Source organism: Chelon labrosus (genome assembly GCF_963514085.1).
Source record: "Chelon labrosus genome assembly, chromosome: 5".
NCBI classification, from domain to species: Eukaryota; Metazoa; Chordata; class Actinopteri; order Mugiliformes; family Mugilidae; genus Chelon; species Chelon labrosus.
In genome coordinates this window covers 30941693-30960802 of record NC_140341.1, presented here as the reverse complement: position 1 = coordinate 30960802, position 19110 = coordinate 30941693, and the positions used below count along the sequence as shown (strand labels likewise).

The window sequence follows — 19110 nt, the reverse complement described above, 5'->3', positions numbered from 1 at the left end:
CTAACAGAGTGAGCCATCAGAATCCACCACTCCTTTTTGGATCTTGAGTTACACATACAACATCAGGTCATTTTTAAGAGTCTGCAGCTTGGGTGACAGCTTAGAGTCATCAAGACCAAGTAAGATTTTCTGTATGAACTCAAAAGTGTTTGTCAGTCCTCTGGGATAACTGAGATGTAGTGCATAAATCAGGCCGAACATTACCAGGAAGGCATCAGCAAGCCTGGGGAGATCGACAACCACATCACCCTCTAGGACGACAGAGACTCTCACTGGGTGGTAGTGAACTGGGCTTGTAGCATCATCGTTGACGGTTGTAAGGAGGACCACTGATGCATCCCCCAGGTCTGGCTCATCCATATCATCCTAAAAAATGAAAGGGAGATCATATAATCACATTTACTGAAACTATGGCTGTGGCAATTTTGATTACAGTTGGATGTCAAATATAAATAACAAGAAATACACAAGTCTGAAAGACTCCTGTTCATTCTGCTGCGTTGTGCTCTCACTGCTTAGAAAGTGAGATGACTTTTATGTGTTCCACTGTTAGGCTAATGACGGGTAATTGATTTTCTTTGCAGTTGATTTTTTTTTGATGCCTCAAAATGACGCTTCACACTTATAAACATCTTGCCAGAGGTTTTACGTTGAAACACTGGTACATATACAGGAATTCTAGTGTGTTGGAAATGAAATGAAAATATGAATTGGTTAATTTACAGTACAATAGGCCTGATATCTCTTTACTTGGACTTACCACACATGTTCTGAAAAATCCAGAGGCTTCCTCACGTAGATACACGGGAAGGGCATGGAGAACAGTGGTACGCCTTGTGTGGACATCATGTAATTCCTAAGAAGATTAAAATAGTGTTGTGACAAGTTTACAAATCAAAATCAATGCTAAACAGTCCCAACTAATTATTAATTAATTAATTTCCAATATCTGCACATAAATCCTTATTTGAATCATTAAACTCCCAACATTACACTAAGACTCTACCTGTGAAATGTATAATCACCTGTGTATCATGGACTTTGAAAATGTCTGCCAAAGCATCTGCCGTCTTTCCAGTTTTGGAAGCTTTCTGCCTAAATAAGGCCATCAAACGAGGAGTGTGGCGATCAAGCTCCGCATAGAAAGTGTTAGGTAGGTTCTGGTTAGTTATCCGTTGGAACTCTGCATAAACCTGCAATGGAGGAAAGGACAGTAACAGCAATTATTTATTTTATGATGAATGAGATTAGGCAACATTACAGACAATGTGACATACAGTAGCAAAGATAAAAACTGAAAAAGAACCTACAAAATAAATGTATTTATTAAATTTATTTAGCAAAGATAAAAACAGATGAAAGAGTTGACCCATATTACCTCAGACTGCATATGAAGAGCAGGCCAGAGGTCCATTAGCTCTTTCACCGGAGGACATGACATCACAATAGTCTGGCGTCGCAAAGCAAATGTGTTCTGCATCATCTTACTAATAAGGGGTAGGTTTCTCTCTGTCTTCTTTACTTCCTCAACAATAGCCTGCCTCAAAAGGTCAAGACTTGAGGGATCCTCTCCTTGAGGAAAGTTAGGCAGGAAGTTGACCTCTGCACGCCTAGGTCTTTTGATGTTGGAGTGTGAAGGTTCATTCTCTGGGTTTTTTCGGCTCCTTTTCCCAGCATTTACAGCGACCTCCTGACATCCAGCCCTTCTCATCTTGGTCCTGTAATTGCCCATTTTAAACTTGATGCTGTTCTTCCAACCATTCCATCCACTGTCAGATCCTGCTTCTTTTAAACAGGGGTGTTTCCTTACGAGAGCTTCAGCCACCATTGCTATCTCTTTATCACTGGGGTATGCCTTAAAACCATATATGGTGGATGCCAGTGTGTCTAAAATATTGTGCTTCTGGTCCCTTGACAACTGAAGAGGTCTTTCATTCTTTTCAAATTCAGCATTCCCATCTCTAAGTGTCAGCTCAACGTCAAATGGAAAGGTGGGAATTTGAAAAGGACCTGGAGGCCATCTGCTCAGACGTTCTGGGGATGACACATCTGAAAGGGTATCAGTTGATGTAAGAGAACTGGAATCCTGTGTAAGTGAAATATGTACACAGGCTTTTTGTGGTAACTCCTCGATGTCAACAAGGCAAGTGAGTTTTCCATCAAAGTCTGGATCTTCGTATTGCAAACTGAAGTCACAGTCCAGTTCCAGTTGTTCTTTTAAAATCTCAATCAGTGCATCAACAGAGGCTGGACGGGAGCTGAGTTTTAATTTTCGAACACGGTCTGCCTCGATGACACGAAGGATCATCTTTTGTGGGGCTTCAGCTGCCATCACTTTAATAAATGAAGAGATTGTAAGGTTAAAAACACATCAGCACACAGACGTTATAGTGCATTTATAAGTCTTACTAAATGTTTATAATCATTAATGACAACCTCCAACGTGTTCAGCATTCATAATGCTTTATACCTCCATGCCAAAGTGACTGTGCTTGAAAGAAAAATCGGAGACCTGGGTTCCACAGTACATTATGTCTACCATGAAATTAGCCAGTTATATTTGTGCTTTTAATGCATTATAGACATGTTCTTTAGAATGTGTTACCAAAGAGTGCAATTCCAAAATGCAATTAATGATTTATGAAGAATTACTCACCATAGAGTGGTCTTAATTTTGTCTCACTTGTATGAACCTCTTGGGAGTCAACAGCAGCAAGCCATCAATCTTGTATGCAGAGAGTGGGGTTGTATCATTGAAGTCAGACTGCAGGTGGATAGACTGGCTTCCCTGTGTGGCTGACAGCTCGTAGGATCGAAGATGCTCTATATACCAGGAGTCATAATCACAACAGAGAAAAGAAACATTGTGATTCACAAGGTAGATTTGTGTTAGTCTGCAAAATTTTGACAGTCCCCCACTGATTCCAACTGAAACAAACATGCCACTGATATAGTCTGTGCCATCAATGGTCACCTTTGATGTACAATAGACAGTGTCACTAGTTGTTTGTCCTCTAATGTGAGCCTGAGCTACGTCTGGTAGAGCTGAAACCAAAACAGAGTCAACCCTGGATGTTTGTGTTTTTGGTTTGAAAAACAATGGTGAACCAAGGTGATATGCAATCATGTTTTGGTGTCTGATTGCCAGTGTCTTCAAGACATTTTTGAAGTTTTGAGCATCATGCACCACTCTCTTAAAGAAACGATGTTTACCTTCAAATCGCATGGTCCAAACATGCACCAGGGGCCCAAAGCACTTAACTAAGGTGGGATAATGCTCCACATAGTGATGCTTAGGACGAAGCCTAAACTCAGGGAAAGTCTCTTGTAGGATCTGTCTGTGGTCACTGATTTTGCAAACAAAATAGTCCAATGTTTCATCAGAAAATGATGGGCACAATGCTAATTCCACCAACTCTTTCAAGTCCATCAAAACCTCCCATGCAACATTACCCTCTGGTACTTTACTGCCTACAAGTAACGGAAGTAGTCTTAACAGCGTAGCATTTTCATGCCCGTTGCCTCCTATTGTTCCCCGGGTCATGAATGTTTTTGGAACTGGATGAGGTTTATTTACTTTATCAGTGTGCTGATATGGGAATGATGTGATCCTTTGGTTCAAATACTCTAAAGTGAAGTACTTAAGCCGAATCATTTCCTTAATGCAAAGTGCCAGTTCAACTGGAACGATTCCTTCCAAAAGATCGTGTAGTAGATCTGGAGGAAAACCTGTGATAGGGTGGAAGTGCTCAAGTGACTCACGGAAGACACAATCACCTTTAACCCCAAATTGGCTGCTTGAATTCTCATCTTGGAGGACGTTTTGTACATGAATGTCATGACTCGCTTTGGTTCTCTGGACAAATTCCTCCTTTTTAACCTCCGTTGTTTGAAACTGTTCACTTGTGGCCATACAGAATCTGCAAACATAATCTGCTCTGAATGACTCCAAAAAGCCACCTAACCCATGTGCAGCCAGATTGTCAGCAGAAACACAGAAGATGGTGCCTTTCACATTCTGACCAACAGATTCAATGAAAACACCATCCTGTTCAAGTGTGTGAATATCACGAACCAGTGGAGCAAGTACAGCTGCATATCCATATTTCTGGAGGTCTGTCACTTTAGCTAGCATGGCCAATTGTATAGTGTGCATTGCTGATCTATACTTGGGCGGCACATTTGCTAGGACCCAGTATACAGCACAAAGTTTGTGAACTTTACGTGATGTGCCGAGAGGGTTAGCGATTTCAAGATCGTCAATGTATAGCTGTATTGCTAGGTGTAAATCTTCTGTTGAGAGCAATTCATTTTCCTGGAAATGAGAGCCATCACGATATGACACATAATAACCAGGCTCAGTGTTTGGTTCTCTGATCTTGCTCAGGATATCTGTGTTTTTAAACAGTTCCTGAATCATTTGAAGGATTGGAACATACATCATGGTATGACCAGGTGATCCTAAATGGTACTCTACTGGCATTACCAATGGATAGTTGTGCTCTATAAATGTCTTTCTTCGCTTAAAAGAGGACAACTCTGCACCTTTGGAGGTAGCACTAAAAACAACATTAGAGTCCATGACAGCACTGACAACTTCATCGAGTGTGGAATCTGTGATATTGTGACCATGTCTCTGCAATATATCGTTAATTGCATCCTTGATCAGTGGCTGAGATAAAGAGAAGATCTGATTCAAGTGATCAACTATTTCTTGTGTAGCTGTGTTTGACACATGAAGGATAGCCTGCATCTTTAGAAATAAAGATGCTGCATTAAGTTTGAGCTGATTTTTTAGTTTTGAAGTATCATCCTGCATTTCTGTGCTCTGAACTGGACACTCTTCATCCAAATCAATAGTGACGTTAGAGCTGGTGGCTTGGAGATTCTGAGTATGCTCATAGACAATGTCACTACCAAAGTCTGACGCAAGACTCACTTGATGCACTCTACTTTTATGGGAGTTAAATGAAGAATACACATTTGTGCTATAGTTGCAAGCTTTGTATGGGCATACCACTGTCTCATGCTTTTTTAAGTGTGTTCTTATGTGACTGAGGAGTACAGACTCAGAAAAAGGTTGCTGAAATGTGCATAAAGGACACTTGAAAGTCACAAGTTCCTGAATCTCCTTTGCACTGCTGGTATGTTCTTGTGTATGATATCTTGACAGATGAGTACTCAGTGCACTAAGTGTCTGAAATGTGCACATACAATCATCATGGAGGCATGGGAGTGGGCTAATTTTTGAAAAGTGGCTGTGCTGCAGTCTACAGTGTTTAAATAAATATGTTCTAGTGGTAAAAGAAGCTGAACACAACTTACAGTGCCAAGTCATATTTGTCGCAGCAACCTGAAAACACATACAGAAAAAAAATATTTTTACAGGACACCTGTCATGACGTTTAAACCTCCATCAGAACTATCAAAAACTGCAGTCATATTCTTCATACGAAAAGAGTACAACAATATACACCAACATTGAATAAAACAAGGTAGATGTTTAAGATGCCTGTTAGACTATTCAAAATATTTTATTACACAAATAAGTCAAAGTTAGGTAAAGTTGGGTAGCACTCATAAATTCTTATCCTAGCAATAATAACAACAAAAAACTCACCAAAAAAAAAACAAAAAAACAAACAAATTAACCAGCTAATTTAACTTGCAGAGAATAACTTTTAGCTAGTCTAAGGCAAGTGGAGTTAGCTTCTGCTTTCACTCACAACACTGACACAGCTCCAACACAGATTTTTTATTGAGCATGATACCTTACTATCCACCACTGCACGTTGGTCTCCACCAGAACGACATACCACGACTACATTAGCCTAGCCATGTAGCCTATGGCGTATACAGCTAACTGTTGACTTCGCATGTTAGCTAGCTAACCTAACGGTTAACCGTTTTACATTGCAAACGTGACTCACTTCGTCCGTTTTAAAAACACGTTAAACCTCCAGAAACAAACATTCAAGCAAGTTTTATGTTGACTACTTACATTCACAACTCAGTGTTAACGTACTCCGGTCGGTTAGTCTCCCGCTCTTCTCCTCGGCTCCGGTGACGGTCTGCTGCCTGAAGTGCACGCAAATACTTCCAAAAAAAAATATGTGAGCGCTTCCGGTGGAAGCGTGTTTTTTTTTTTCTATTTTTAAAAAAAAAAATGTAATTCATTAACTAGCCAACCTTGTAACATGCAAACTATTAACAATGAATTATTTATAAACATATTTAATAACGTGTGTGATAATTTATCCAAATCTATCTGATGCAATTGATTTAATTCTTAATTCATTCTTGATTTTATTTATTTATTTGTTCTTTCAAAATAAGACATAAATTCATGTTTAATCCATATAGTTTTAAGTAACTCTGAGTTAATAATTTTAAGTAGCAGGTACATAAAAATGCAAAAAGTTCATATTAATCAAAAATTACAAGTTTAATAAACTCAAAAAGAAGCAAATTGCTACTGGCACTCAATTTTTTTAAGTAAGTACAACTTTTAAGAAGATTTTGAGTTTACACTACTCATTCCAATTAATTATTTTGAGCATTCGGGTTTACAGTGTGTGACCAAGCATCCGAGGAGACGGAGGCCACTTGAGAGTCGGGAAACCAGTTTAGACTCAGGGGTGGATGTGAAAGAACTGAACCAGGGGGGCTGTAACATTGGAGCGAAATGCTACTTTCGTCAAAAGTACATCCAGCGGCAAATATGCTGCTCCACAATAAAAAATTCATTACCTACAGCCCTGTCTGTTTTAATAAGCGTGGCTAGTGACTTTTTTACCCAATTGTCAAGTATGCAAGGAGGGATGTGCAGCTACATTTCTAACATCAGCTTTCACACAGTCTGCATTTACTGTGTGTATAGAAAAGCATCTGTTCCCTGTTCCCTGAAGATGCATGTGGAGTGGTGTGTCTTTAACATTACATGCTAACAGCCTGTCTCATATTAATTTGTGAATAATTTGCTGTAATTGTTAATATATTAAATATTTAACATAAACCTTATCATGATCATGTCAATATTCTTACATATTGTGTTCATTAATCAAGAAGTGACTAAAGTAATAATTTAAACAGAACATTTATAGCAATTTGGTCTGTTGGTAAGTGTTTGGGTAATTGTGAGAGCATCTCTTACTATTTTATTTTTACAAGACAAACTATTAATTAAGAAAACAATCATATATTAAAAATTTAAAATTATATGCAGTATTATGTTAAATGGCTCAGTTTCCTCATGGCCCAAGGATGACATTTTGATTTCAGAAGTGGGGGGGACACAGGTATTTTTAATAAAACTCTAATCTTTCAGTTCACTGTGTTTTCAAGTAGTTCTTCTAGTTTTCTATTGCTACTTTTAGATAGATAATTTTTTAATTAATCCCAAACTGGGAAATTTCTCTGTTGCAGCAGCATTGTACAGGCATTCAGCACCATACATAAATATAACAAAAAGCTAAAAATCAACAATAAAAAATAGAGAACTAAAAAAACTAAAATCTATACACGATATTTACAAAACATTAAGTTTAATGTTCCCTTTTTTGGTTTGACTGGTTGTAAAGCATGTAGCAAAACATTATCACCCAACTCTGTGTTTCACTTTGTTAGTCAACCTCACTCCAACTCAGTACCACCAATTTTACACTTATTTATGGGATTTATGATAAATAGAGCTCATTTACATAGCACCACCCAGTGGTGGGCAGGTCAAACTGGCATCACAGATGGAGAGAAATTGAATAAAATGTCGGCACGTACATACGCACATGGACACCGATTCAAACGTTAATGTAAATGAAACCTCTGCATTACAATCCTTGTAGCTGACGTGACCCAGGCAGAACAAACGCCCAACTTACAGTAGCAGGTTAAAAGGACTCCTGACCCCAGACTCGCAGACCGGTGTGACAGCAAGGTGGAGTGACAGCGGGGACGGCCAATCACACAAGAAACGGCAGAGCCAATGGAGGAGCTTGTGGGCGGGTCCTAGTGCTTGACGTTTCTCCGTTTACTATAGCGTAACATTGTTTTTGGACGGTAAAAAAAAGTACCAAAACGGCCTTTTGAAAAAGTGCAGGGGACATGTCCCCCCCCCCCCCCCCAATTACGCCCGTGCCTGCACCTGAACCAATTAGCCTATAACACTTGCATGCTTCTAATGCAATCATGCATTTTTCTGTAGTGTGCCTTCATTTTGATACATTTTCCTATCTACACTTATTTTACTTGTGGAAAGTAAAGGTTCTGAATGTGGCTACTAGTAAAACAAACATGGCCCAAATGGGTGGATGGGAAGTAGGATATAATTATTTATTTGTGCCTCAGAGAAGGCCAACGTCACCTCAAACTCAGGCGTTATGCAGCCTATGTTTTTGTGGTGTACTTTACATACCAGGCAGATTGCGCAGGAGGAAACAGGAAATGCCAACAATGTTCTGTACTCAACGCCTTGACTTCGCAGAGAGCTAAGGCACACGAAGGGGTTACATTTGGTTCATCTATCGTTTAAACTTTGTATTTTTTCTTTAGATCCATTATTCCACCTGCTGCTTTTGTTCAGTACAACAAGTCGGTAAGGGTATGCTAAATCTGTTCCGTGATTAAGATTCTCCAGAAGTGGCTGTTCTTGATTTGTGCGTTATTTGTCTCCTACCAATGTGAGCCTGAATATGCGTACATGTCGATTTTATTAATAGCAAATAATACAGAAGTAATCTAAGTTACAATATACGTTTTTTGACTGCATTGTGGTATCGGTACTGTCGTAGCAATGAGTATTTATAGATTAAACGGGAAAATTCAATCACGTTTCTTTATTCCGTCTAATCTTACAGAATTTCTCCACATGGCTAAAGACTTTTACACTGTGTGCTTACAAGAAACACTTTCACTTTCAATTCTGAGTTTATGATTTTAAGTCTTTATCCTGTTAGTCATTTTAAGTAACATGAGCATTTTCTGTCCCAAGTCTCGCAAACCATGGACAAGTTGCAGTCAGAAAAGGACAACCCGTGCAAGTCGCTTTCAGGTGACTCCGATTTGATCCTTGCTCAGTGTGAATTTTATCTGTGCGTGATTTTAAAGAGATTCAAATGCAAAGCAACGCATTTGAGAAGATGGCACCGCTTCTGAAAATAATCATTAAGAATGGAGAACAGACTTGTCGGGAATTTTTGGACATTTTGAGCCAGCATCAAGCACAATATCACCAACTCCAGAAGCTTTTTATCCCCAGCACTCAAGGTTTGGAAAATAAATTAAAGTAGCTTTTTGTGTGCACTGTAATGGGAGTGTAGTGAGAGCAAGCATCAACTTGAACTTTGCCTAAAAGCTTCAAGGTTCAAATGTTCCTTCATTTTACGGGACATTGCAGTACAAGTTCATAATGATCATAATGCTTTATTTACAGGATCCATTCCAAAGGTGTTTGCTGATAATACCAGCGTTGTGACTGCTAGACACTTTACAAATGTAAGAGCAAAATCAGTGTCCATTACGACTGAAAATGAAAGCAATCCAGGGAGTACTCCATCTAGTAAGTATTTTATTCATTGAAAAGAAAAGAAAAATTATTAATTACAGTATATGATACATTATTTAGCCCTATTAGCACGGGACTAGTTTTACCTGGGGACCTCCGGTTATTTGTAATAATTGCTGAGGTCGTTTGTGATCTTAATCCAGTAAAAATTACACCACAAATTACCTACCATATTCCTCGTAACACAGGTCAAGGTCTGGACAGATGTCGCTGACCCATTCACCCATTTAGACGGATAAAGTCATTAAATCAAGCTGCGTTCATCTGCAAAGGTGGGGCGTTCGTAATTTCTTCCCCGGGATCAGTAGTATCAAAAATATATTTTTTATTTGCAAAGTAACTAAAGCCAAAAAGATGTAAAATGTCCTCTGACATTGGACAGTGGAGTGAGGCGGAAAGTAGCAGAGACATAACGCAGAGTTTATTTATCCCGTGTGCATGCGCCACATGAAACACTGCAGGGGTAGGGTTTCTGAATCACATGACGTCCCCAGGTAAAACTAATCTCTTGTGAATAGGGCTTCTTACATTTTTATATTGTCCTCTTGGAAACACACATTTTAATACAAGAAAGTAGAAACATTGAGTTTTTTTTTTCTTATCATAATTTAGGGACCGTTGCTGGACACGTACCTCAAGCCGATTACACTGCATGTGGTGGCAGTGTGATATGTGTTGATAAATATTCCGATGTAACCATCGAGGGTGCTATAAATATTTCAGTGACTACGAAAAAAACACAAGGAACATCAGATGCAGGTACATTTATTTATTTGTGTCGCTTCGTCAGTCTCTCATTCATGAATCATTCCGTTAAATTCAGAAGTATACTGTTTCTCCTCAGGTGCGGCAGAGGACACGCGGCCTCTTCCTCAGGTAGATGAGATTTATGGTGTGCATTAACGGGACTGTTTAATTTTGGGGCATTATTTTAAATGTTAAAAATGGGACAAACTAAAGGATGCCTGCTTTACTGTAGGTCAGTTGCTGTTGCAATGCATTAGAGTTATGCTGACTTGTGAGATTAGCCTGAGAGAGCGAATTAAACATATCCTCCAATTCAGGTGAATACCTTTCACTTATTTACCCTACAGTAACTTGAAAGGCATAGTTTTAAATTTTTTGTTTGTTTGTTTGTTTGTTTTTTGTTGTTTTTTTTGTTTTTTTTGTAGTAAGAAAGTCTGGCTCATACTGAAGCCAAAACATCTCATTTTCTTTGAAGTGTGCTGGAGGGTGTCTTGAAGTATCTCATTTGTAATTTCCTTCCTTCCACCTGGAGTACAAGTGATTTTATGACCCTGTTCACACACCACCTCCCACTCCTCATCCTCAATAACAACATTCATTTGCAGTTCCCACTTTTCCCACTTTTCTAAAGAACTTCGTGAGAAATGTGTTTGTAAATGTTTATATTAGATACTATCTTCTACTTACTATTCTCCTATATACATTTTACCAGAAAATTTTCTTAAGGTGATGGTTGTTGTTTCAATGCGTCCCATTCCATGTGTGACAAAAAATAATCCCTTAATTGTAAATACCTATAGAAATCCTTAGAACACAATCCATATTTATCTTGTAATTGCTTAAATGACTTAAGTGTTTCTCCATCAAACATCTGGTTTATGGTTATTAATCCTTTCCCTGGCCAGATCTGGAACCCAGCATCCAACTTGTTTGGCAAAAAAACTAAAATCTTAGCAATTCCAACTGCACGTGATATTGTTAAGGGTGCACCTATTTTTTTTCTCACCAGAGACCAAACCCTGTGGGTGCAAATAATCCATTCATTTTCAATTTTAAAATCTCTCCATTTCTTTTGTTCCATAAATGGCATCGTCTCAAGAGGTACCAGCCGGCACGCATGGTTTTCTAATCCAATCCAGTTTGTTTCCTCATCTTGTACTACCCATTCAACCATACTACGAAGTTGCGCCGCCCAATAGGATAGTTTCAAACTAGGCAAACTAAGACTGCCTTTTTCCTTTGGGCTTGATAGCAACTTCTGTCTAATTCTAGACTTTTGGTTTTGCCAAATAAAAGCAGAAATCATTTTATCCCACATTCTAAGATTTGAAGCCGGTATCCAAATAGGCAATGACTGGAAGACGTATGTCAAACGAGGAAGTATATTCATCCTGACTGTTTCAATTGCACCTAAGAGGGATAGAGGGAAAATATCCCATCGAGTCAAGTCTGATTTTATTTCGGTGATTAATCTGCCATAATTTTCATTCAATAATTGCGAGATTTGTGTTGTAATCATTATGCCTAAATATCTGAATCCCCTTTTAGACCAATTAAATGTAACTTATTTTTCTATCTCAGTTGGCCACTTGCCTACTAACATCATGGCCTCTGATTTTGTTTCGTAAACTTTGTAACCTGATATTTCCCCAAATTCCCCTAAACAGGTCAAAATCACTGGAATTGAATTCAAGGGGTCAGTAATATACAGAATCACATTATCCGCATATAGTGAGATTTTATGAATCACTCCAGCTATTGATGAATAAATAATCAATGATCTGTGGGTCTTATTTGCTTTGGGGAACTTTTAGCGTTGCCACCATGGGACAAAGTCTTGAACGCCAGTTTTGCACTTTAATAAGACAGTTTGAAGATTTGTATTTTAAGGTTTGATTTCTGTACATGTGCTGATGCCATTTCCATCCATGAGGTTAAAAAAATCTCAATCTCAATCTTTCCTAGCCAAGTCACTGACAACCTCTCCATAGATTGAGGGTTTGATACCAATAGCGAATAGTAAGGGCGAAAGGGGACATCCCTGTCTAGTTCCTCTCTTCAGGTCTTTGATGTATATCTATTCACCCCACTTTTGACAAGGGTTCAGAATATAACACACCAATCCAACTGATGAAATCTGGATGAAATGCTATGTTTTCCAATGTGTGTTCCAAATACTGCCAATCCACCCTATCAAATGCTTTATCAGCAACGAGGCTGAGAAGTATTGAGATCACGTTTAAAGTTCTCCTAATATTGTTTATCCTGTGATGACCCGGTATAAACCCAGTTTGATCTGGTGTGATTATTGTATGTATACACTTTTGAATTCGCTTTGCCAATATTGTGGTTAAAATTTTCGCATCGCAGCAGAGCAAACTTATTGGTCTGTAAGAGGAACAATTTGTAGGGTCTTTGCCTTCTTTGGGGATTATGGATATTATTGCTTCGGACCAAGATTTTGGGGGTTCGTTCTTTGTAAGGGCGTAATTAAATTCTCTTTGTAAGAGGGACATAGCCTCATCTTGAAAACGCTTATAAAATTCACCTGTGTATCCATCTACTCCCGGTGCTTTATTGTTCTTTAGATTTTTTATGGTTTCCTCAATTTCCTTATTTGTGATTGGGTCTCTCATTGCTTTGGAATAATTTTCACTTAATTTGGGTAACTTAATTTTTCCTAAAATTCTCTGTTTTGTTGTCTGACTCCTCAGAGTCGTAAAGTGTCTCAAAGTAAAGAGACAGCCTCAGTAAAGCTTCAGCTATGTCTTTAGGGTGGGACAGTCTTTTTTTGGTAACAGGATTCACCACTTTTGCCACTGTGAGATTTGCTTGTGCCTTGCGCAGTTGGAATACTGGCTAAGAGATTTCAAAATATTCTAGTTATTTTACTTTTTATGCCCCTTTTCTAATTCCTGAATGAGTTTTTCTAATTTTCCTTGTTCGTTATCACATTTTTTTTCCTTTTGGATGACAGAGCAATTCATTTCCCCCTCAACACAGCTTTTGCCAGAGTATCCATAAGATGGATTCTGAAACTTCCACATTGTCATTGTGTTCCATATATTCGTTCCAATCTCCATTGTTTAGGATGATTTTTGTTCACTAAATTTATTGACATCCACTGGACCATGGTCTGAAATTGTTATGGGTTCAATATGGCAGTCTATAACTTTATAGGCATCTCTTTTTAACTCACACACATCTCATTTTCATATGTCATTATCAATGTCACTTTCATATGTCATTATCAAAGAGAAGCTCTCAAACTGAAAGATCAAATGAAAGGGAGTAAAAACTATTTTTGACTTTTTCTAAAAAACAGACAGTGTCTCTGCCTGCCTAATATCTATTGTAAACTGTTCCAGAGTTTGGGGGCTGCAGCAGAGAACATGTCTATGGAGAGGTTGTCAGTGACTTTGCTAGAAAAGATTGAGATTGAGATTTTTTTAACCTGCAGTCTCTGATTCATGGATGGAAATGGCACCAACGCATGTACAGAAATCAGACAAACCTTAAAATACTAATCTTCAAACTGTTTTATTAAAATGCAGAATTGGCATTCAATACTTTGTCCCATGGTGGCAAAACTAAAAGTTCCCCAAAGCAAACAAACCCCACAGATAATTGATTATTAATTTACTTTTTTTTAAATGATTATTTTTTTAAAAAAAATAAATAAATGAAAAAATTTACATTTCAACTTGCATCCTGTAACTGCTGTCTTTTACAGGGCCCTGCTGTGAAACTGATCACTGAGTGCAAAATAAAACTCATCGACTGCCTGCGAGCTGATCTCATCATCCTGCAGTATGTGGATGCCAAACAAATAATCACCAAGAGAGAATATCTTGAATTGAAAAATATTACTCAGCCAGAAGAAACTGTCATCAGGCTGATAGATACTGTGATCAATAAAGGTCAAGAGATCTGCGATAAATTTCTGCAGGTTCTCAAAGAGCCTGAAGTCCTCAATACCTATCCAAAACTGACAGAAATCATGGGAGGCATCTGAGGGATTCTCTTAGAGTAGAAGACATAATGTATGGTTTATGTATTACTATGTTACTGTGTGACAGTAGTCAAAATTTATGGAAACTGTCAGTTAATAAAAAAAAAGGTATTTGGACCGCCTTTAGCTTTGATTACAGCTCTCATTCATGGTATTGTTTTGATAATCAATCAGAATTGTCAGAATCAGAATCAGATGCATTTAAAGTAAAATAAACAATATTGCACAAGTATTCACAATATAAGAAGGTCACCGGTTCGAATCCATGGGCCGGCTGGCCTTTCTGTGTGGAGTTTGCATGTTCTCCCTGTGTCTGCGTGGGTTCTCTCCGGGTACTCCAGCTTCTTCCCACCATCCAAAGACATGCTGGTTAGGTTCATTGGTGATTCTAAATTGGCCGTAGGTGTGCCTGTGAGTGTGAATGGTTGTTTGTCTCTGTGTTAGCCCTGCGATGGACTGGCGACCTGTCCAGGGTGTACCCCTGCCTCTCGCCCGATGACAGCTGGGATAGGCTCCAGCAGACCCCCACGACCCTTAACAGGAATAACCGGGTATAGAAAATGAATGAATGAATATTCACAATATACAGAGGTAAAAGGTTGCAAATAAATTAACAGCGTCTGAAGTGTTGAGAGTGTTAAGAGTGACCAATTCTCAGTGGGAGGAGTCATAAAGTTTGATGGCCACAGGCAGAAATGACCTCCTGTGGCGTTCTGTGGTGCATTTGGGTAGGATGAGTCTGTTACTAAAGGTACTTCTTAGACTGGCCAGTGTGTTGTGGATTGGGTGAGATGAGTTGTCCAGGATGGTCTCCACTCTTGCCAGCAACCTCCTCTCTGACACTGTTCAAAGAGTCCAGCTCCACCCCTACAACATCACTGGCCTTGCGGATCAGTTTGTTGATTCTATTAGTGTCTGCAACTCGTAGCCTGCTGCCCCAGCATGCAACGGCATACAGGAGCACACTGGCCACCACAGACTCATAGAACATCCTCAGCATTGTCCGACAGATGTTGAAGGACCTCAGTCTCAAAAGGTAGAGTCAACTCTGGTCCTTCTTGTAGAGTGCCTCTGTGTTGTTTTGATAAGCTTCTGCAATGTCACAAGATTTGTTTACATCCACTGTTGCATTCATTTTTCACCAAGCTCTTGTATTGATGATGGGAGAGTCTGACCACTGCGCAAAGCCTTCTCCAGCACATCCCAAAGATTCTCAATGGGGTTAAGGTCTGGACTCTGTGGTGGCCAATCCATATGTGAAAATTATGTCTCATGCTCCCTGAACCACTCTTTCACAATTTGAGCCCCATGAATCCTGGCATTGTCATCTTGGAATATGGCCGTGCCATCAGGGAAGAAAAAAATCCATTGATGGAATAACCTGGTCATTCAGTATATTCAGGTAGTCAGCTGACCTCATTCTTTGGGCAAATAATGTTGCTGAACCTAGACCTAACCAACTGCAGCAACCCCAGATCATAGTACTGCCCCCACAGGCTTGTACAGTAGGCACTAGGCATGATGGGTGCATCACTTCATCTGCCTCTCTTCTTACCCTAATGCCCCCATCACTCTGGAACAGGGTAAATCTGGACTCATCAGACCACATGACCTTCTTCCATTGCTCCAGAGTCCAATCTTTATGCTCCCTAGTAAACTGAAGCCTTTTTTCCAGTTAGCCTCACTGATTAGTGGATCACGATCAATCAGGATTTTTTTCCAACCACATTTCTACCTCAAAGACGACTGTTCCCACTATCCTTCCAGTTTTGAATAATGCGTTGGACAGTTCTTAACCCAATTTTAGTAGTTTCTCCAATCTCATTAGATGTTTTCTCTGCTTGATGCATGCCAGTGATTTGACCCTTCTCAGACTAACATATTTTCCATGACCACGGGATGTGTCTTTAGACATGGTTGTTTGAGAAATGAGAAGCTACTCATTGCATCAGTTGGGGTTAAATAACTTGTTGCCAGCTGAAAGATAATCACCCATGCAGTAATTATCCAATAGGAGTCTCGTACCTCTTTGGTTAGTTAAATCCAGGTGGCGACTTTTTTTTTGGCCACCCACACGGAAAGAACCTATATAAACATATAGGTTTTAATATAGGTTTTGAATATATGTGACATACATAAAATTGGCCGTTTTCATATATACGCATATATGTTATATATATGCAGCATATATGCACAGATAAACTGCATATAGGTTTCATATATCCTCATATACCCACACGGAAAGAACCTATATGAGGATATATTTGCATATATGAAACCTATTTTATGTATGTCACATATATTCAAAACCTATATTAAAACCTATATGTTTATATAGGTTCTTTCCATGTGGGCAGGCAGTGTAGTTTATATATGGACTTCTACTGACAAGGGTTTAATCCGCTAGAGGTCACTATTGTACAAGTTTTGTTTTTGGGCGAAATGGGACAAGAATTTACACACTTGGACAAAATAGTTGGTAGTTTTACGTTAAAGAAAGAAAATCCCACGGTGGTCACTGAAAAAACGTGAAACTGACAAAAGTAACTGCATTTAAATTGTGGTTCAACAGAATCATTTTAAAAAACAATCTTTTGAAACTCTGCAGTGTACAATAAAATCTCAAGATTATCAAGGCATTCCGGGGCAAAATGTGCTGCCCAGTGTTAGAAAGCTTGGTCTCAGTCGTAGTTCATGGGTCTTTCAACAGGATAATTACCCGAAACACACAGCTAAAAACACCCAAGAATGGCTGAGAACAAAACATTTGATTATTGTGCAGTGGCCTTCCACGAGCCCTGATCCAGATCCTATTGAACATCTCTGAAAGGAGCTGAAACATGTCTTGAGAAGGCACCCTTCAGACCTGAGATAACTAGAGCAGTTTGCTCATGAGGAGTGGGCCAAAAGACCTGTCAACAAGTGTAGAAGTCTCACTGAGAGTTACAGAAATCGCTTGATTGCAGTGATTGCCTCAAAAGGTTGTGCAACAAAATATGAAGTTAGGGGTACCATCATTTTGTCAAGGCCAATTTCATTATTTTTTTTTTTATTATTATTCTGTTGAACCACAATTCAAGAGCAATGTCTGATTTTCATTAGTTCATTTTCAGAATTTTAAGAGTTAAGAGTTGCGTGATAAGATCAAAGAGTTGTTTGTAAAATCTAGGGCCAGGAGAAGCAGAAAGAGGGGGAACAGGCTGTGTCCTTCCACCGTCAAAGACATGCTCATTAGGTTAATTGGTGATTCTAAATTGGCCTTAGGTGTGCATGTGGGTGAGAATGGTTGTCTGTGTCTTGTCTCTCTCTGTGTTAGCCCTGCGATAAACTGGTGACCTGTCTAGGGTGTACGGCGCCTCTTGCCCAGTGACAGCTGGGATAGGCCTTAACCCTGTGACCCTTAACAGGAATAAGCGGTTACAGGAGATGAATGAATGAATCCATGATGTTGTAGCAAATTGATAGTTGCATACTATCTTTCAATCAGAAATGCACACATTCAGCGACAGACATGAGCTCTCTCAATCCAGTATACTCACTCACAGCGCTAGACTAACCTGGACCTGTCCCTCCAAGCTTCCTGTACACAAAGAGGAGGACCCACCCCATCAATGCTGTGCCAGTCATGAGACTGCATACTGCTGGCTCTGTCAAGTTCCCTGTGATTGACAAACAGCCTACACTCAGTTGACTGAGATTCCAGAGGCAAGGATGCACGCTGCAATATCATTTGAAAAGGAGATACCTTTGTAAAAAAAAAATAAAAATAAACAAATAAGGACAGACTGATTTTGACAGAGTGGGACAATGAAACAGATAATGAAATAGAGTGACACACACAATCACACACCAGTGTGGCGTGCATGGCACTAAGAGCAACTCTGGGTTGCTCAAGGACACTTCGGCATGTGTTCCATGAGCTGTGGATCAAACTGGTAGTCCTGTGGTTTGTGGATGACCAGTTCTAATTACTGAGCCACAGCCTCCCCTAGAACTTTAAGTCACAGGCCATTGGCTTCCGAATTTAATTTCAACCACAACATGATGATGATACAAGTCTCAGCAATTTTAATTGAATTCCACCTCAAACATTCACCGTAAGAGTTTTTGCTGCTCACTATCAGAATCTGTTTGAAATGTTTTCATCAACTCATTTTACCTCTTGGTGGCAGTCTCCATGGATAAAGTTTTGTATGTTGGAAAAAAAAACAAAAAAACAAATGTATATTAGATGCAAATTGGAAAATAAGTTAATTTTAATTGTTTCCAGATCAGGGTGTACGTGGTTTGCCCAATCAGAGCCTCCAGACCTCCTTAAATGTATTCACAAATAAACTGACATGGACAAAATTACATCTGACATCTCTCTTTTTTTTGGCATTTAAACATAAATAAAATAACAGAGTAACATCACTGCCTTTCTGTCCTGAAAAGAAGTCTTTGGGTACTTGTGTGTTGTGGACCAAGAAACTCTGGATATATGTTGTGAGAGAGGTTAAACAAGGTGGATGGAGAATCTGTTTGGAATGGAAACAGTCTGACGCACTTGGTAGATCATAAAACGCCAGCAAGATTATCACTGGCCTATGGGGGACAGTGAATGACACCCTTACAGCCTGTGTAAACAGAGTGCTTGCCTCACCACAATGTATTTCTCTGGCATTTTTACAATTTTTAACCTCTTTTGAGGGAAAAGCACCCAAGTGTGAATTATTTGTTGATGGAATTGTCAGAATCACATGAGAGGGAGTTTTTTTTTTGTTAACAATGAACTACATTTCCATACTGTCAG

General features: G+C 39.1%; 1 protein-coding gene across 4 annotated transcripts; it reads left to right on the top strand.

The window, feature by feature from the left end:
* The first annotated feature begins 8432 nt into the window (after positions 1–8432).
* LOC311488284 (uncharacterized protein) lies at positions 8433–18668 on the top strand. Of its 4 annotated transcripts, XM_084544907.1 has the most exons (7): positions 8433–8590; positions 8987–9261; positions 9428–9553; positions 10172–10318; positions 10404–10435; positions 11974–12002; positions 14040–18668. In XM_084544907.1, exons 2-7 carry the CDS (start codon positions 9111–9113, stop codon positions 14050–14052), a joined length of 498 nt encoding a protein of 165 aa, XP_084401033.1. In that variant the 5' UTR covers positions 8433–8590; positions 8987–9110; the 3' UTR covers positions 14053–18668. The 4 variants fall into 4 exon arrangements, 3 of the variants coding, with proteins under 3 accessions (XP_084401033.1, XP_084401032.1, XP_084401031.1); XM_084544906.1 differs by lacking the exon at positions 11974–12002 and having other exon boundaries at positions 8987–9046; XM_084544905.1 differs by lacking the exon at positions 11974–12002.
* Positions 18669–19110: the final 442 nt, after the last annotated feature.